General features: G+C 39.9%; 1 protein-coding gene across 3 annotated transcripts in view; it reads left to right on the top strand.

The window, feature by feature from the left end:
- Nucleotides 1-16,420, top strand: part of BAIAP2L1 (BAR/IMD domain containing adaptor protein 2 like 1) — a 59,547-nt gene extending 43,127 nt beyond the window's left edge. For 2 of the 3 annotated variants that reach the window (XM_083585258.1, XM_083585259.1), the window contains 8 exons: nt 172-324; nt 801-968; nt 1,769-1,919; nt 2,277-2,484; nt 3,418-3,495; nt 4,671-4,848; nt 10,603-10,643; nt 12,391-16,420. In XM_083585258.1, the coding sequence (XP_083441384.1) occupies nt 172-324; nt 801-968; nt 1,769-1,919; nt 2,277-2,484; nt 3,418-3,495; nt 4,671-4,848; nt 10,603-10,643; nt 12,391-12,466 (1,053 nt within the window). In that variant the 3' untranslated portion in view covers nt 12,467-16,420. The remainder of the gene's footprint in view (nt 1-171; nt 325-800; nt 969-1,768; nt 1,920-2,276; nt 2,485-3,417; nt 3,496-4,670; nt 4,849-10,602; nt 10,644-12,390) is intronic. The other variant, XR_014541412.1, reaches the window with a different exon arrangement.
- The last annotated feature ends 94 nt before the right edge of the window (nt 16,421-16,514 follow it).

Raw genomic sequence — 16,514 nt, forward strand, 5'->3', positions numbered from 1 at the left:
AAATGCATTTATAGGTGATAAATTTATTGTGAGATCAGAGAACGGCAACCACGTTGTTTATTTCTGTTTGAGATTGGGTTAAGACATTAAGGTTGCTTTTGGATCCGAGTTGTGTAAGAAGAATGTGTCAAGTTTTCTCTGTTGTGATCTATTATTTATTATTTTATTTAGTATTTGGAAACAGTGACTTCTCGACAGAGTGATATTCAAAGATTTATTGCTGAAGGTTGCAGAGAAGCTCTACTTGAAGAAAAAAAAAGATTCTGTTTTCTGGTTGACAAGCACTGCAGTTTTGCTCAACATATGCAATATTACCATGTAGAGGTTAGTATGAGAGGAGACGCTAAGTTGTCAGAAAAACTTGGTTTTGTGGGGATGCTGAGGTTTTCCACAACACAGAGTACACTCTAAAGGCATTCATTTTAGGCTCCATTTTCTTTGATTGTGACACAAGACATTTAAATTATTGGAAAAACTAGACCCGTAAATGAAAATTCAAGCCACAACACAGAGCCTGTGGTGGTTTATTGTTTGTGACTACATCCCTATAAAGTAAGCATGTTTCATAAAGAATTTTATTTTTATTTTCTATAGGAGATCATACATAAAGCGCTGCATTTCTGTGATGGGGAAGTATATTTTTTCCAAACAAGCTATATGCAGGTGCTACAGTATGTTATAGTTCACATTGCCAATAGAATTTGGCAAGAACCTTGCATTAAAGATATCTGTACACACAGATAAGATTTTAATCTGAAAAGCATATAATCTTATTTTTAACTCACTCATATTTTTTGTAGTGCTCAGAGTTACTTAACGCCAAGTTGCCTAATTGGTTAGAAACTTGCAGCGATGCTACCAAAGTGCCAGAGAAAATCATGACCATGATAGAAGAGATAAAGACCCCTGGCTCCACTCCAATATCAGGAACTCCTTTGCCTTCGCCAATGATAGAAAGAAGCAGTATGGTGAGGAATTCTCTGTTGATTACAAGCTCCTTCCTGAGAACAACAGCTGGATAGGGAAAAGGAGAAATGTATTAAAATGATTCCAGGTTCCAGACATGGGGCAGTATTCAACTAAATAGTTGCAAGAACCACAGAACAGACTTAGGACTCAGCTATACAGCAAACGTTTTAAGTGTGTTTTAAGTGCAATATACAGTGTGACACTAGATGGCGGCGGTGAATCTTATGGAAAATTCAATGTATTTTTAAAAACGCTTAAAAACAAAGCATTTTCAGAACGGTTTTTATATGCGTGTAGATTCCACCCTAGCGGATGCAGAGGGAGAAACAAGAGAGATTTCTCCTTGCACAACAAAACAATCAGTTAGTTGAATGCTGTGTTGAATACAACCAATGACTTCTAAAGCAGCAACTAAGTCACATTCTCAGAGCTTTATGTTGCTGCTGATGGGGGCAAATGGTATTAGAGCTCTGGTCTTCAACTGGTAGGCCATATGGAAGGGTAGAGATCTAGATCTCCCCCATCCACATGCTTTTTATCATGCCTTATACTGGATAAAGTTTTTAAACCCAGCTGCTGAAATATTCAAAGAAAAATGACAGGTTGTCTCCGACAGAGTTCTGTTCAGAATAGACCCATAGATCTATATTAGTTGTGCCAATTAATTTCAATGGATCTGCACTGAGTTGATACCCAGTGTTTTTCAACCTTCTACTCCTGTTTGCATGTGTGGACAAAGTTGTTGATATATGACATTATATCATTGTACTGATGCTTAATGTTAATTTTGTGTCACTAGCTTGGAAACAATTATGACTCGCTTCATAGAAGTTCCCCCAGAGTACCCCCTGCACCCACAGGGAGAGCCTATACTAGTCCTTTAGTTGACATGTTTAACAACCCGTCAATGGCCCCAAAGGCACCTTCAGAGAGATTAAATAATTCAACAGGTAAGCATTTTGTGTGTGTGTGTGTGTGTGTAGGTGTGTTGAAAAGGCATATTCTTGTGAAAATGACTATTTTAGTTAATGTATTTGTTTCATAAAATGTATACACCACTTGATTGTAAAAAAACCTGCAAAGCAGTTTACAAAAGGTAAAACAATAAAATAATTAAAATAAATACAACCATACTTAAAAACATACAAAAGTTAAAATACAAAAACTTAATTTAATTCTTGCACTTAACCCCATAGTTAATTGGAAGTTTGAGTGAGGATAGGAAAAGTGTTCATTGTTGTTATTCAATTCCATTTTAACTTGTTTTTGTTTGATCCAGTTCTATGTTGCTGTTTTTTGTTAATCAGATCACGCGGATGATTCCAGTTTATCACGATCAACCTCTGTTGCCACAGGACTAAATATAATGAAACGGCCAAAAGTTAAAACAATATTTCCTCACACTGCTGAGAGTAACAAGACTCTACTTAGTTTTGCACAGGGAGATATCATCACACTACTTATATCTGAAGAAAGGGATGGCTGGCTGTACGGAGAACATGATGTGACTAAAGCGTAAGTTAATCCACATGTCTCCTGATTCCAAGATGAGAAGAGAGTTTTAAAGCAGTGGAGCTCCCCATTCCCCACCCTCGTTTTATTCAAAACAAAACAAAAATTTTCCTTCCAGTAGCACCTTAAAGACCAACTAAGTTAGTTCTTGGTATGAGCTTTCGTGTGCATGCACACTTCTTCAGATACACTGGTTCAGATACACTCGTTTTATTGTTAATGATGCTTAAATGTTCTGGATGCTGTCAGCTGTAGGAATGCCAGATGGACCTACAGAGAAATTTTGATGCAGGAGCAGTTTTGTAATTTTAAAATCAGAATTAAGAACCCCTAGCATATTTGAAGGACCACCTAACTCTATACCTACCTGCCCTGATTTTATTATCTTCAATAGAAGGTGTACTGTAGGTCTTCAGAGTATCTGAGATGAAGATAGTAAGAGATACCAGAGAGAGGCCTAATTGGTGGTGGGAGCCCAGTTATGTATTTCTGTCCCCATGCAGGTTTGCCTGGCACTTACAGTATTGCCCTTTTGGCACCAGACAAGGTGCATTTTTATTGTCCAGAGCTTTTTAGCTACAGCTTCAATCCCACTGACTGCATTATGCTGCTTTTGATTCCCTTTTCATTTAAGTTTCTGCATTTACGTTTTAATGTCATTGCTTTTTTAAATAAACCATCCTGAGAATCTGATGGAAGCATGCTGTGTCTCACAGTGGCACAGCAGATGCTTCCAGAAAGCCCACAATCAGGACATGAGCTCCCTTCTCCTGCTGTTCTCCAGCAACTGGAACTCAACTGCATCCTGCTCTGAACCTAGAGGGAGCATGGAGCAATCCTGGCACGTGTACTGCTATTCCATACAGTGCAGTTGCTTTAAAGGATAGGATTTGGAGCTTCCATAAGGTGGTAATTTATTATTATGTTCCATTCTAGAAAAGGATGGTTCCCATCATCATACACAAAGCCTCTGGAAGAACCAGTGGAGGAGGCGATTCGTGTGCCAGTGCCAAGGTAATACTATTTCCCCTAGGATTTATATAGCACATTTTAACACTTTCAAGGGATGTGCTTTTAAAACAAAAGATAAAAGCAGTCTCCCTAAATATAACTATAGACTCAGCTGTACAACTGCAAATAAAATGTTTTAAATGTGTTGTAAGGTGCAGTATACAAATGTGACACTAGGTGGTGACAGTGAGCTATGCCAAATTCAATGTATTTTTCAAAACGCTTTTTAAAAAAGCATTTTCACAGCGTTTTTTATATGTGTGTAGATTCCATCTATGATCTTGCTTAAACGTTATTACTTACTTTTATACCTTTATTTATGTCCCATCTTGTCATACTTGGACCACTCTAACCAACCCCAAATAAGTAGCTCCGTTGAAATTAATAGAACTACCCCATGCTACATTAGTTATTATATTTTTATCCCATCCTTTCTCCCCTGAATTCATGGTGGCATACATGGTTCTTCTCCCATGCTTCAGACTTATAGCAACCCTGTATGTGGAGTTAGGTTGAGAGACAGCAATTAGCCCAAAGCTACTCAGTAAAGTTGAGCAGGTATTAGAACTAAGCCCACCCCAGTTTAGTCCAACACTACCATACCAGGCCTCACATAGTGCTAAGCAAACACAATCTATATTCAGTACAAGTTTACACCTGCTGTACTGGGTGCACGGTAGCTTGTCAAACAGAGCAAAACTGTATGTGAGACCCAATGGGTAATTTCCCAATGGGTAGGCTCTGTTTAATTTATCTGTAAGTGTGTGCAAGCATTAACAGACACAGTGGATTTTGGCAAACATAGGCTTCTTTCTTGGAAGGCACAGGGCAGTCTGTAATAGTACACTCATCTCTTTCTGCCCATTGTGGTTTTCTGAGCATAAACAAAAGTTTTAAGGAGCACAGACGCGCAGTAGTTTTGACCCTTGGACACATTCTTCTGCCTGTCATTCTTCTTGAGTTGGGTATATGTCTTGCTAGATTAGCTATGCTTCACATTCCTAATTCCAAATGGGAAGACATGGTTTCTGCCCCTCAGAAAAATATAATATCTGAAGGCTCTATCTATAAAAATCAACTACTCTAACCCCAAGGAGCAAAAAGGAAATTCACAGTGAGCTGGAACTGCCCTGTTCATTGTTTCTATTCGTTTTAATGGTTGGTTTTCTTTCCTTTAGTCCTGCACATATCCGAAGCATCAGCTCAGTAAACTTAGCAGAGAGAGGTACGGTTATCCTTCCCCCACCAGATTACTTGGTACCTGGACAAACAAGAGCAACTTCAGAAGCAAGGCTGGAATCTTCTAAAAGTTCTACTCTTAAAGCACCAGTAGCCAAACCAGAAAGTACCTCTCTTGTGAGTATACCTGTGAATTTGCATGCTGCCCGCTGAAGCATTGTTTAGTTTTGTGCAAATCTCAATGAACATGGAAATATCCTCATGAAATATGAGATTATATCCACCTCTCTTTCATATATTTGACTCCATAATAGCAACCAGTAAGTAGCATTTCTCTGGAACATAGTCTTCAAAAATATTTGAAAAATGCATATTGCATATTTATTTTTAATCTTCCTTGAAAGGTTTCATGTGCTTTCCTATAACAGGTTTGTTTAGAGCTAAAGCACACACAATGGGGCAGATTACTTACAAGTCCTAAATGTATGTAATTCCATAGCAAATTTTCTCTTGATTCCAGATGTACATCTTTCCATCAAATTAATTGCTAGACAGGGTTCTCAGCTACTTACTGTACCTGAATTAAATGGAGAACCAGTAGGACAGAATTAAATATTTAATAGCTACAGTAACTTTAATTAGCATTTCAGGTGTCAGGTGTTTGAACTGGATAAGAGATCAAGTGGAATGCATCCTACCTTCTTATTGATCAAATCGCATGCCACTAAAATGCTGGTATAAAATTGGAATCTGCAACATACGGTAGTCTGAGTACTCTTGTCAATATGTAGCTTTTCGAAATTAGTGACAAAAGTGTGCAATCAAAAATGTGGAAGGTATTTGAAGGCAAATGCATAGACAGGCATTTTCAAGTCACTTTTCAAACTATATTAGTCATCTATAAAACATTATTAGATTATATTCCATATTAGTCCTACGCAGAGAAGACCCACTAAAATTAATGTAAATGGCTGACTTAGATCCATTAATTTAAATGGGTTTACTCTGAGTAAAGCTTAGTTGGATGCAACCTATTATTAATTTCATTTTTGTATCCCTCCTTTCCTCCTGAAGGAGCCCAGGATAGCTAAGAATAACCATACAGAGTAAATCAATACAAAGAATGATTAAAACCAAAATCAGCAACTAAAGCAAAATGTAGCAGGCAGCATTTTTTTTTAAACTGCGCTCCAGCTATGCAGCAAAGACATGAGGGAACTAATATGTTTTCAGTTGTCATCTGAAATATGGCAATGTGAAGGAAAACTGAATCTCCGCCAAGAAGAGTTCCACCAATGGGGTACTGCCACTGAGCAGGCCCTTCTTTCACCATTCCTTCTGGCTTACAGCATCCAAAAACCTGATAATTATATAATGCTTTTCTCTCAGTCTTATATGCTGCTTTCCTTGCAAATCATAAATACACAGAAAATGCAGAAGACATCAAATGTATCTGCATTTCAGTTACAAGCATAATGACTTGTGACTAGAAACAGTTCAAATAAGTACCCCGAAAACATCAGCAAATCTCTAAAGGCTTTCTTAAAAGAGGGAGACCTTGCAGGCTGAAGAAAGGTATTCTGGATCATCAAATTCCAGACTTTCATAGTTCTCAAAACTGGGTGATCACTTTTTGTATACAGAGAGTCACACTTGCAGGGAGAAATACAAACAGCTTGAGTTGTTTCATTCCAGTTGTTGGGCATTATGTGAAAGCACATTCTCCAGAGCACATCCCATTGGAAGCAATGAGAGCCATGCAGATCCAGAGCAGTGCTCTTACTGATACCCCATTTACTCCAGAAAGCTTGTTCAAGAGAACATCCTTGTGGATTGTGCCTACTGTTTTGTTTATCCCAGGAGGAAAAAGAGACTGACTTTTTTCATCCTAGTCAGTGCGGCTAAAGTACTTAACATTGACTTAGTCTCTGATACAGTATAAAATAGTGGTTGTTCACCTTTTTTTGGATCACATTCTCCCGTGGTCAATCCTCCAGGGGGGCAAACTGTAAATGTGGGTGTTACTAATTAAAAAAATGATTTATTTTATTTGGGGGGTTCTTGGAAGGGTCATATTAACCCTTTCACATTACAGAATCACAGCAGGGAACCCACAGGAATGGTCAGTAATAAGAATATATTTTTTTGATGACATATGGGTGAGTGAGGAGCTTGGATGGCCACAAAAAGACCTTTTGGCAACACAGTATCTAACTGGGGTGCCTATAGGAGTATCAATAAGCTTATTTTTTAATTTTAAAAAGATAAATTTGAGTTATAAGGTGTTTGAAGGGTCACAAAAAAACCTTTGGCAGCAGTGAGACAATGACATGATTCCTACTCTTACCCAGTCAGCAAGAGTTTTCACATGGCAGAAGAACAGTTAAATGTCCACTTATACTATGCTTTAGTATTACAAGAATAAGCCTCACAGTGTCTAAGGCATGTATGTTCCATACACAGTCTTTCCTCTCTGGTGCAGCAGCAAAATCAAAGCTTCTGTCTTAGTTAAACCGCAGCTTGGCATGAACCCTAAACCATCACCATTCTTAATTCTGCTTAGTTGAAACAATACATTTTTGAACCAAAGTTCATGAAGCTTGTTTATTTCAATTAGCCACCATTAAGATTAATCACACTTTTTTCCAGACTTGGATGATACAGCAAGCTTCAGTTAATGTAAAACAGAAGCAAGCACTTCCAAACTCCTCCTTGTGGCCATGTTGGAAGGGGTGGGGAGTGTCTGAGGCTCACTGCAGCTCATTCTCCTAACACTAAACTATGGGATACTGTTAAATCTCAGCTGGCCCATATTTTGTCATGCTTTGCAGTCTTAGCTTCTTTTGGATAAAAGAAAAAGTCTTAACCATCGTACAGTGTCAGAATTCTATATTGACTCTCTTAGGTCTGCAGTCAGCTAGTGAGACTAATTTGATCAACAAATAGTCCTTTAACAGCAATTATGAGAGCAAGAGTTTTACAGATTTATTAGACTGGAGAAAGTTGCTTAGCAAAGCAGTACAGGGAGTTCTTTGTGATTTGTTTGACAAGCAAAGAGGTGACTAGAGCCCAGCTAAATTACTGTATGAATTGAGCATCAGTGGACTGTATTTCTTGCCATTAATTTACCCCAGTACATTCTGGAGGGACTCATCTTTGGAAAAGCATTTTATGAGGACATAGAAAAATTAACAGGCCATTCTAAGCTGTGTAACCTGAATATGGAACCAAATGCTGTTGTGCAAATTAGAGTACTGGTGGCGGGAGAGGTGGTCAGGCAGTCCCTTTCGTTTTTAAAATTATATCCGCTGATTAATAAAACAACTTCCATTAAATTAAAGGAACACTGAAGTAAAACAATAGAACAGCATTCATTAAAACTACAATCAAGCAACACAAGAGTTCAATTAAAATGAGCCTGTATGAGCTGGCCCTACTACTGTCATGTGACATCAGTGGGCCTAGTTTGGGCCTGATCCGCATGCCACACCTTCAGTTTGTAAGCTGCCTTTTATGAAAGGGCTGCAGGTGGGATCATGCCTTGCCACTCTGTTCAGCTGCTTCCCCGCCTTTCCCCCCTCTGGGGACTCAAGGTGAGTTACAGATAAGCTATGTGATGTATATCAACATAGTCGAGTGAGTGCTGGCAGTAATTCATGTTTCATTAAATATGTCGTTTTTAGACTGCTCATTTCTCTCAGGTATTTTAACACTCAGAAATAATGGGATTGCTTGCAGGGAAACATATCGACATCTTCTCTTTTTTTGCATTGATTTATAGAGTTAATTTATTCTATCTCTTTGTGTAACATAGGTAATAATAAAATGAAACCTATATTAGCATATGTTTGTGTGAGAAGATGATACATTCTGTTGAAGTGGCAGGATTACTCTTCCATTGTCCTTGCTGTGAAACTGACTACATTTGTAGCCTTGTGAGAGAACTGCAGTGCCACCTTCTGGGTACAGAGGGTTGTTGCACTACCTCTCTTTCAAATCAGAACCGGTGAAGGCGGTGAAGGTCCTGTGTGAGTGCCTGGAGGCGGTTGGAGGTTGGATGGCAGCTAACAGATTGAGGTTGAATCCTGACAAGACAGAAGTACTGTTTTGGGGGGACAGGAGGCGGGCAGGTGTGGAGGATTCCCTGGTCCTGAATGGGGTAACTGTGCCCCTGAAGGACCAGGTGCGCAGCCTGGGAGTCATTTTGGACTCGCAGCTGTCCATGGAGGCACAGGTCAAATCTGTGTCCAGGGCAGCTGTTTACCAGCTCCATCTGGTACGCAGGCTGAGACCCTGTATGCCTGCGGACTGTCTCGCCAGAGTGGTGCATGCTCTGGTTATCTCCCGCTTGGACTACTGCAATGCGCTCTGCGTGGGGCTACGTTTGAAGGTGACCCGGAAACTACAACTAATCCAGAACGCGGCAGCTAGACTGGTGACTGGGAGCAGCCGCTGAGACCACATAACACCGGTCTTAAAAGACCTACATTGGCTCCCAGTACGTTTCCGAGCACAATTCAAAGTGTTGGTGCTGACCTTTAAAGCCCTAAACGGCCTTGGTCCAGTATATCTGAAGGAGCGTCTCCACCCCCATCATTCTACCCGGACACTGAGGTCCAGTGCCGAGGGCCTTCTGGCGGTTCCCTCACTGCGAGAAGCCAAGTTACAGGGAACCAGGCAGAGGGCCTTCTCGCTAGTGGCGCCCTCCCTGTGGAACGCCCTCCCACCATATGTCAAAGAGAACAACAACTACCAGACTTTTAGAAGACATCTGAAGGCAGCCCTGTTTAGGGAAGCTTTTAATGTTTGATGTATTAGAGTATTTTAATATTTTTTTTGGAAGCTGCCCAGAGTGGCTGGGGAAGCCCAGCCAGATGGGCGGGGTATAAATAATAAATTATTATTATTATTATTATATTATTATTCCTCCCAAGGGAGCCCGGGGCCATATCAGTGTTAAAAACAATACCATTAAAAACAAATTAACAACGTATTTAAAACATCTGAAAACTATCACCTGCTTTCACAGCAATAATTCCAAGGTTGCCAGGAACAACAGCTTTCAGCCGCCTAACGCCTTGGTAAACAGGAGTGTTTTAAAACTCTTCCTGAAAGGTAACAAAGAGGAAAACAGACACACCTCACCCAATATGTCATTCCAGGCACCCTAAGGCAGGCCTGCACAACAATGTGTGGCCACACATCCTCCCAGAGGACTTGGTAAACTTGATAAATGTTTTTGCTGCTTGCCTGAGTTTTTAGAAACTAGGATGGCAGTTGTCAAGCAGTTGGCAGGACACAATGCATGTCTTGTGGGCAGGGTCGTCTTTAGCATATGCACCGCCGGGGTGCAAACATCCGCCCAGCACCCCCAAATTTAGTTTAGCCACCCCCAAATTAACTTTTATTTGGGAGGGGGGAGGCCAAAGTTGTTGACCTCTCGCCGATCGAGAGGTATGCATTTGGCGCACCCCTTGCACCCCCAGGTAAAGACGGCCCTGCTTGTGGGCTGCTTTCAACTGGGGAAGTTACAGGTGATACAGCTCTGCCCCAGGGAATCCACAGAACACTTGGCTTCTGACAACTGCATTGCTTGTTAAGGTGCTGGTCCTATTTTATGTTGTTTGGCTTCAGCAGCTAGTAAGCAAATCTTCCCCAGTGAAACTGTGGTTTTAACCACAATGGCTACGGTTGAAAGATCCAGATGAAAGCCTGGTGAAATTGTTACTGTGAATGTGTTTCTGCCATCCGCTTTGGCACCAGTGTCAATGCAGCTTTCTTGAAAGCCTTGATCTACTGCTAACAGTCACATTGAAATGGCAGCAACAGGAGGAAGTAGTAAATAATACTCACAAACCTATCTTCTTACCTGAATAGCATATAATTCCTGGTATTAAGTGCTTCATATTATGACTTTCTTTCCATTTTCAGAAACCTGACATGAATGGCATTATAAAACCACCTTTCCTAAGGTAGGGGTTTTATTTTTTTTTTTAACATAATTAAGAGCATGAACCAATGTGTAAGTCTTGAAAGGGGGGAATTGGATTTCTTGGGGATGGCTTTTTTCCCCCCATAGACTCTAGCGAATGATTCAGATTACCCTACTGGCTTTTCAGGAAATGAGTTGAAATTATCTAAGTTGCCATATTGCTTCTGGAAGAGCAAAAAATGACAGATGAATTGATTCAGCAGCAAACCTCAGTCCTATAGTGCAGGCAAATGCAGTGTGAGATCTGACTCTCGTGGTGTCTGCTCAGATTTTTCCTGGGTAGCATTTTATGCTGAAAGTAGAGTGGGGGCTGAAAACAGGGTAAGATTAAATAAGCAGCAGTGAGAGCTGTTATGCAGAACAGTATGGGGAACTTGCTTTCTTGTTCTATGTAAACGAGCCCTCCCTGTTGACCTGTTATCAGTTCCATTTTAAGCTAAAACAAATTATAATTGAGATTCTACAATCTCAATTTATACTTCAGACAAGCAGTTATGAAAGAGAAGTGCGTGGCCAGTAATGATTTTTAAAAGTTTAACTGGGTCATCCTATTTTATTTTTACTTTATGTATTTAAGAAACTCTGTAAAGCCAGCTAGAAAGCTGTTTTGAGAACAAAGCACCAGGCTGTGGCTCAAGGTCAGCAGTGCCAGTGTGGCTAACCAGATTCCTGAAACATACATGCAATGATGCTGGTACCATGGAGCCAGTGTGGTAGTGTAGTTAGCATGTTAAACTGTGGTCAAGGAGCCCCATGCTCTAATCCCTGTTGGCTCATGAAGCTGCCTGCATTATCTTGGGAGTCATTCCCTCTCAACCTAACCTACCCCACAGAGCTTACTTGTAGTAAGTGGGAGAGAAGGAAAGAACCAAGCCCATTGCCTTATGCTCCCCTAGCTCCTTGGAGGAGGTGGCATTTGATATAATAAACACAAATACTCAAGTGGTTTTATCACCTCCTGTGAGGCTAGACTGGAGTATACGTTTATGGGAGGAGAATGAAAGTTGGCCCTTAGATCATTCCTCCTTGATAAGCACCTTGTTGAGTTCCACAATAAAGTGTTACAATATACTTTCAGCGTGTTTATACTGCCTTTCAGGCAAGCCTCATAAAGTGGTTTACATAAAATTATTGAGGCATCAGTGAACTGTGTTGTTCGCTTCCTTCCCTAAATAAAATGATCACGTCGCCTCTGGCATTCTACTCCACTACCCCCAATAACTACCACCACCTTGCAAGAAAATGGTCACCTGGAGAACCTTAGGATCATATAATTGCAGAGCTGGAAGGGGCCACAAGGGTCATTTAGTCCAAACACCTACAAAGCAGGAACCTTTTGCCCAGCATGGGGCTGGAACCCACAACCCTGAGATTAAGTGTCTCAGGCTATACTGGCTGAGCTATCCTTTCTAGCCGATGAAAAGTGGAGAGAGACAGGGCTTCTCCTTTGCTGGGTCACAACGGAATGTGTGGTCCCCAGCTGCCATCTCTTCTTCCCAGCAGCAGGTCCAAGTGGAAAGGGCAGGGGGATTGGGCATTAGACGGCAATAATCTGCAGTCAAACCCAGGAGTTTTTACTTCTGCTGTTTTTAAAAGCTGCAACAGGTCTTTTCTAAATGCCTGCCCCCTCACCCCCCAACTTTGTCAAAATTATAAGCTTCCTAACTACATATTTTGTATGGTTCCAAATATTGTAGTTAAAATTCTTGTGGGTTTTTTTATTACAGTGGAGAAAATCCCTTTGCTACCGTGAAACTCCGACCAACAGTAACAAATGACCGATCCGCGCCAATACTTCGATGAACAACAGTAACCCTTTTTTACCCTTCCTTGTTAAACACTGTCTTCAGCAATATGATTTTCAAATGCTATCTGAAGTTGTTGTTTTTAAACATTATTTAAATGTAATTAATGTGTACAGTAGCACTGGAATGCTGACTTTTAAAAAATATTTTTGCTTCCTATATCAGCTAATTATTGATGGGTTAAGATGCTTGAAAAATCTCTCCATATTACAGTGTGCCTTGTTTAGGAAGACAGAATTGTCAAAATAGGGAAGAGGTTTGAGTAAATTGTAATTACCAGCATAATTGATCATTTATTGCTCTGTGCAAGTTGTATTGATAGTCCTATGGGTAAGTTCCAATTATTATTTAAGTTTGCTTGTACCTTTTACTTAGATACATGAATACGCTTAGCCGATTTTTAAATAGACAAGCCATTTTAAGGATTGCCTTAACATACGATAGAATACTATGTAAAGCAATAGTCTTTGTTTCTGCTGGGTAAGATAAATGTCTTAGAATAAAGTAAGAATAAATATTGATCTTCTGAATGTTCAGAGAAGTGTAATATCCTTAACATGGTTTGCAATATGCCAAAGCACAATATTATACTGTCTTCCTTTTAACAAGATTCTATTGAATAGGACTGATTGATACAAATTCTTTCAGTGATAAATAACTACAATTAGAAATCCTGGCTATTCCTTTGCTGTGTTGTCCCTTTTTCAGGAGCGTGACCCTCAGAGGTTGTCTCTAAAGACAGGTTGGTACATACGTAATGAAATATGGCTCATTACTGTATAAAGAATAATACTTCCACCACTACATATAAAAACACTACATATAAAAAGCACATGGATATATTTACATTTTACCTTTTTGATTATTACAGAATAACCAGGTAGTTTCAAGCCAATGTCTTAAAAAGTGGCTAAGGGAATTTTACAGAAAACGAATGTAGATTGACATTCCTCCACCATTTTCAGATGAACATAGAGACATTCTTGTGTGTACATACAAGTATTTAAGTGAGGTTGGGAGCACGGCCTGAGAGGCTATTGTGGGTCAGGGAGTTGAACACACAGGGCCCAAGAGATTCAGTCAACAATTTTGGCAAGTGTTTGGCATGGTAAAAAAATGAGGGTTATCAAGCCACAAGGTGATCTTAAGTATTTAGCAGATATGTCTACCCTCTCTCTGCTTCTAGATCATCTTGTATTTACATTTCATCCCAGATTGTTGATAATGCAGGGCAAACCACTATTTTCAAAAGTGCAAGGTAGAAAATGCATTTGTATATAATTGGATCCGTTCTTGCACATTCAGCATTATAGGTGCTTCTGAGCTTTACACAGAACTTTTCATGCCATGATTCTGATGAACAGTTCTGAAGACTGCATGTTGTTTTCCCTATAAAAGTTGCTCAGTTAAATACCTTCCCTGTTACATATACAAACTATGGAACAAATGCAGTTTTTAAGAAGGGGGCTCTTTTTTTATCTCAAACCTATGTTTAATTTTTAATCAAAACTTAAATCAAAATCTCTGACGATTTGTTTACAAGCTTGGAGGAGACACACACTAGAAGTCATTGTTTTTTATTAAGTTTCATCTTTGAAAATAGCACACCTATGAGAAGCGGAACGCTGTGCTGAGCACCTCTAAGTAAATGCACATAACGTGAGCGGGACTTTAGATGCAACATGCTTAACTTTCCATCAATCTGCAAAGTCTGCTACTCTAAGATACCATTTCTTTGCTTCTCTATTTGTGGAGGTATTTGGTTACTTACTGGCCTCTTCTACAAGCTTTTTGCAACCACAAAAGACAGGGAATGTGCCAAAACAACTGACCTGAACAATAAAGGGAAAGAGAGTTAATGGCTATAACAAAACCTGACTTGAGATTTCAAACTGGCCTATTCCACTCTTCAGCTCTGCAAGATTCAGTTTATGACTGTTTTGGGGTGACTGGTAAAGGGAGCGTGGAAAACAATCTCTCTTATCTCAACATAAATGTTACATGCCAGCTATTTTTCTTCCTAAAGTCAGAAATTATGTGATCAATTAATTTTTGGCGTTGCCGTTTGTATCACATTCACAGAGTTTTATAGGCAACTTTGGTAGTCAGCTGTTCTCAGGGTTTCAGCTTTAACTATTTTGGACAGGGCAGGGCTCTAAAAAGTGTGGCTGACAATTTAAATCAGACCAGCTGGAGGCTAAGTGGGGATGGGTGAGTGGTGTAAAACATCTGAGAGGCACTAGGTTGGTAAAACAGTTAAAATAGGACCCTGATTTAGAATCAACTCTCCCCATAGCCATAAAGCTCACCACGTGACTCTGAAACAATAACTATCTCTTGGTGTTAACCTACCTCACAGAACTGTTGTAAAGAGAAATGGGAGTGGGGTAGAATCATATGCTGCTGTGTACTTTGGAAGACAGGATGTAAATATAACTACCAGTGACAACTACATAGAAAAAGTACTATGTAATATACTCTGTCACATCAAAGATTGGGGAACTTGTGGCCTCCAGATTTTTATCCACAAAATATAGTGTGTTTGGTTTTTGGGTGCCCAAAGGGGAGTTAATAACTATTTCTTAAAACAGCAGCAACACACAAATAGCTTTTGAATCTTTCAGAAGGAATTTTAGATGGGGCAGGTGAACTCCGATTTCAATGTTCAATAAGATTAGGTATGTGCACCCCCTTTGTGTATAAGCAAATAGTTGTTTGGACTCCAGTGTCTTGTGAAAACATTTAAAAATTACTTTGGTGCACAAGTAGTTACCTAAGCGAATGGTCTTTTTTGCTAAACCAAATGCAGATGATTAAGGTTGCTTGGCAGCAATCATGTATTTGATCTTAAATACTAGCAGAAGCATCCCAGCAGGTACTGGAGGCCTTCTGTTCAGAGTTGTGGCATAACTTCCAGCTGTAGTTAATGTCCAGTTTCGCTCCTGGTACTGGGGTAGCCATTCAGAGCAGGGCTAGCCAACAAGGTGCTTTCCAGAAGTTGTTAGCCAACCATCAGGGTTTGTAAGAGTTGTAGTTTATGCTGGCTGAGGCCGATAGGCTCTGGAAAGCATCACATTGGCTGCTTGATTGAGGGCAAGCAGCTTTTATATCTGCAAGGACTACCGTAACTAAATCTCTTAGTTTTAGATCAGAACCAGCAGTCCACAAGCATTAATGTGTGTGCATGTATTTTTCACTGCCCTGAGCTTCCATGCTTAAGTCTACAACCTTCATTGGCATAGACATTAGGGTTTTTATTAAATATTAAGAGTGCAAAGCACACCTGGTCCCCTTTCCAGAAGCCAAGCTCTGAGCCAGAAGATCTGAACCTAGATTTATAAAGGGGATGTGTGTCCTCTGGAATATGTGTAGCACTGATAACATCACAAACATGGGATACATATATCCCATATGTACAAGGCTGGACATTAAGAAGCAGTGTTTGGAGCAAGGCAGTTGCTTAAGATAATGTGCTGGTCAAATAAATGTAACTAGTGGTACCTTGTGACAAGTTCTGTCAAGTATATCCAAAGATGTGGCACATGTCAAGCATTGTGTTAGAACTTGTAGTACTACCCATGAGATGTGTGCATTTCACATGTGAATTAAGGGCAAACCAGCTGACTCCTAGCTCACAGCATTCCTGACACACTTCACACATTAAACCAGTTTGCGGGATTTGGAGGCTGTTGGTTCAAAGAGGGGCAGAGCCTAATCAAGGTGCAGACAGAGTACTTGCCCCCCTGTATTCCCAGAAGTAGCTTTTTAGGTATGATGATGCTGAGACACAAATGTATGTGTGTAATGCATAAACTGTGTGTTGTATTCATGCTATATTTTTCATAAAAAAAACAAGTTGCAGGAAACAAATTTGTGTTTTAATTGTAACCTGCTTTGGGAACAACTGAAGAGCCAACTATAAATTTCAAATTAAATAAAGGTGGAGATGAAATTGGTGGCTTGGTAGTGAGTTCAGACTGCATTTATTAGGCAAAGATGCCTAATGGAACAAGCCTACCTTAGCTTGTGGTGGTTTGCACTGGCGT

The sequence above is a fragment of the Podarcis filfolensis genome (assembly GCF_964270895.1).
Source record: "Podarcis filfolensis genome assembly, chromosome: 14".
Taxonomy (NCBI): domain Eukaryota; kingdom Metazoa; phylum Chordata; class Lepidosauria; order Squamata; family Lacertidae; genus Podarcis; species Podarcis filfolensis.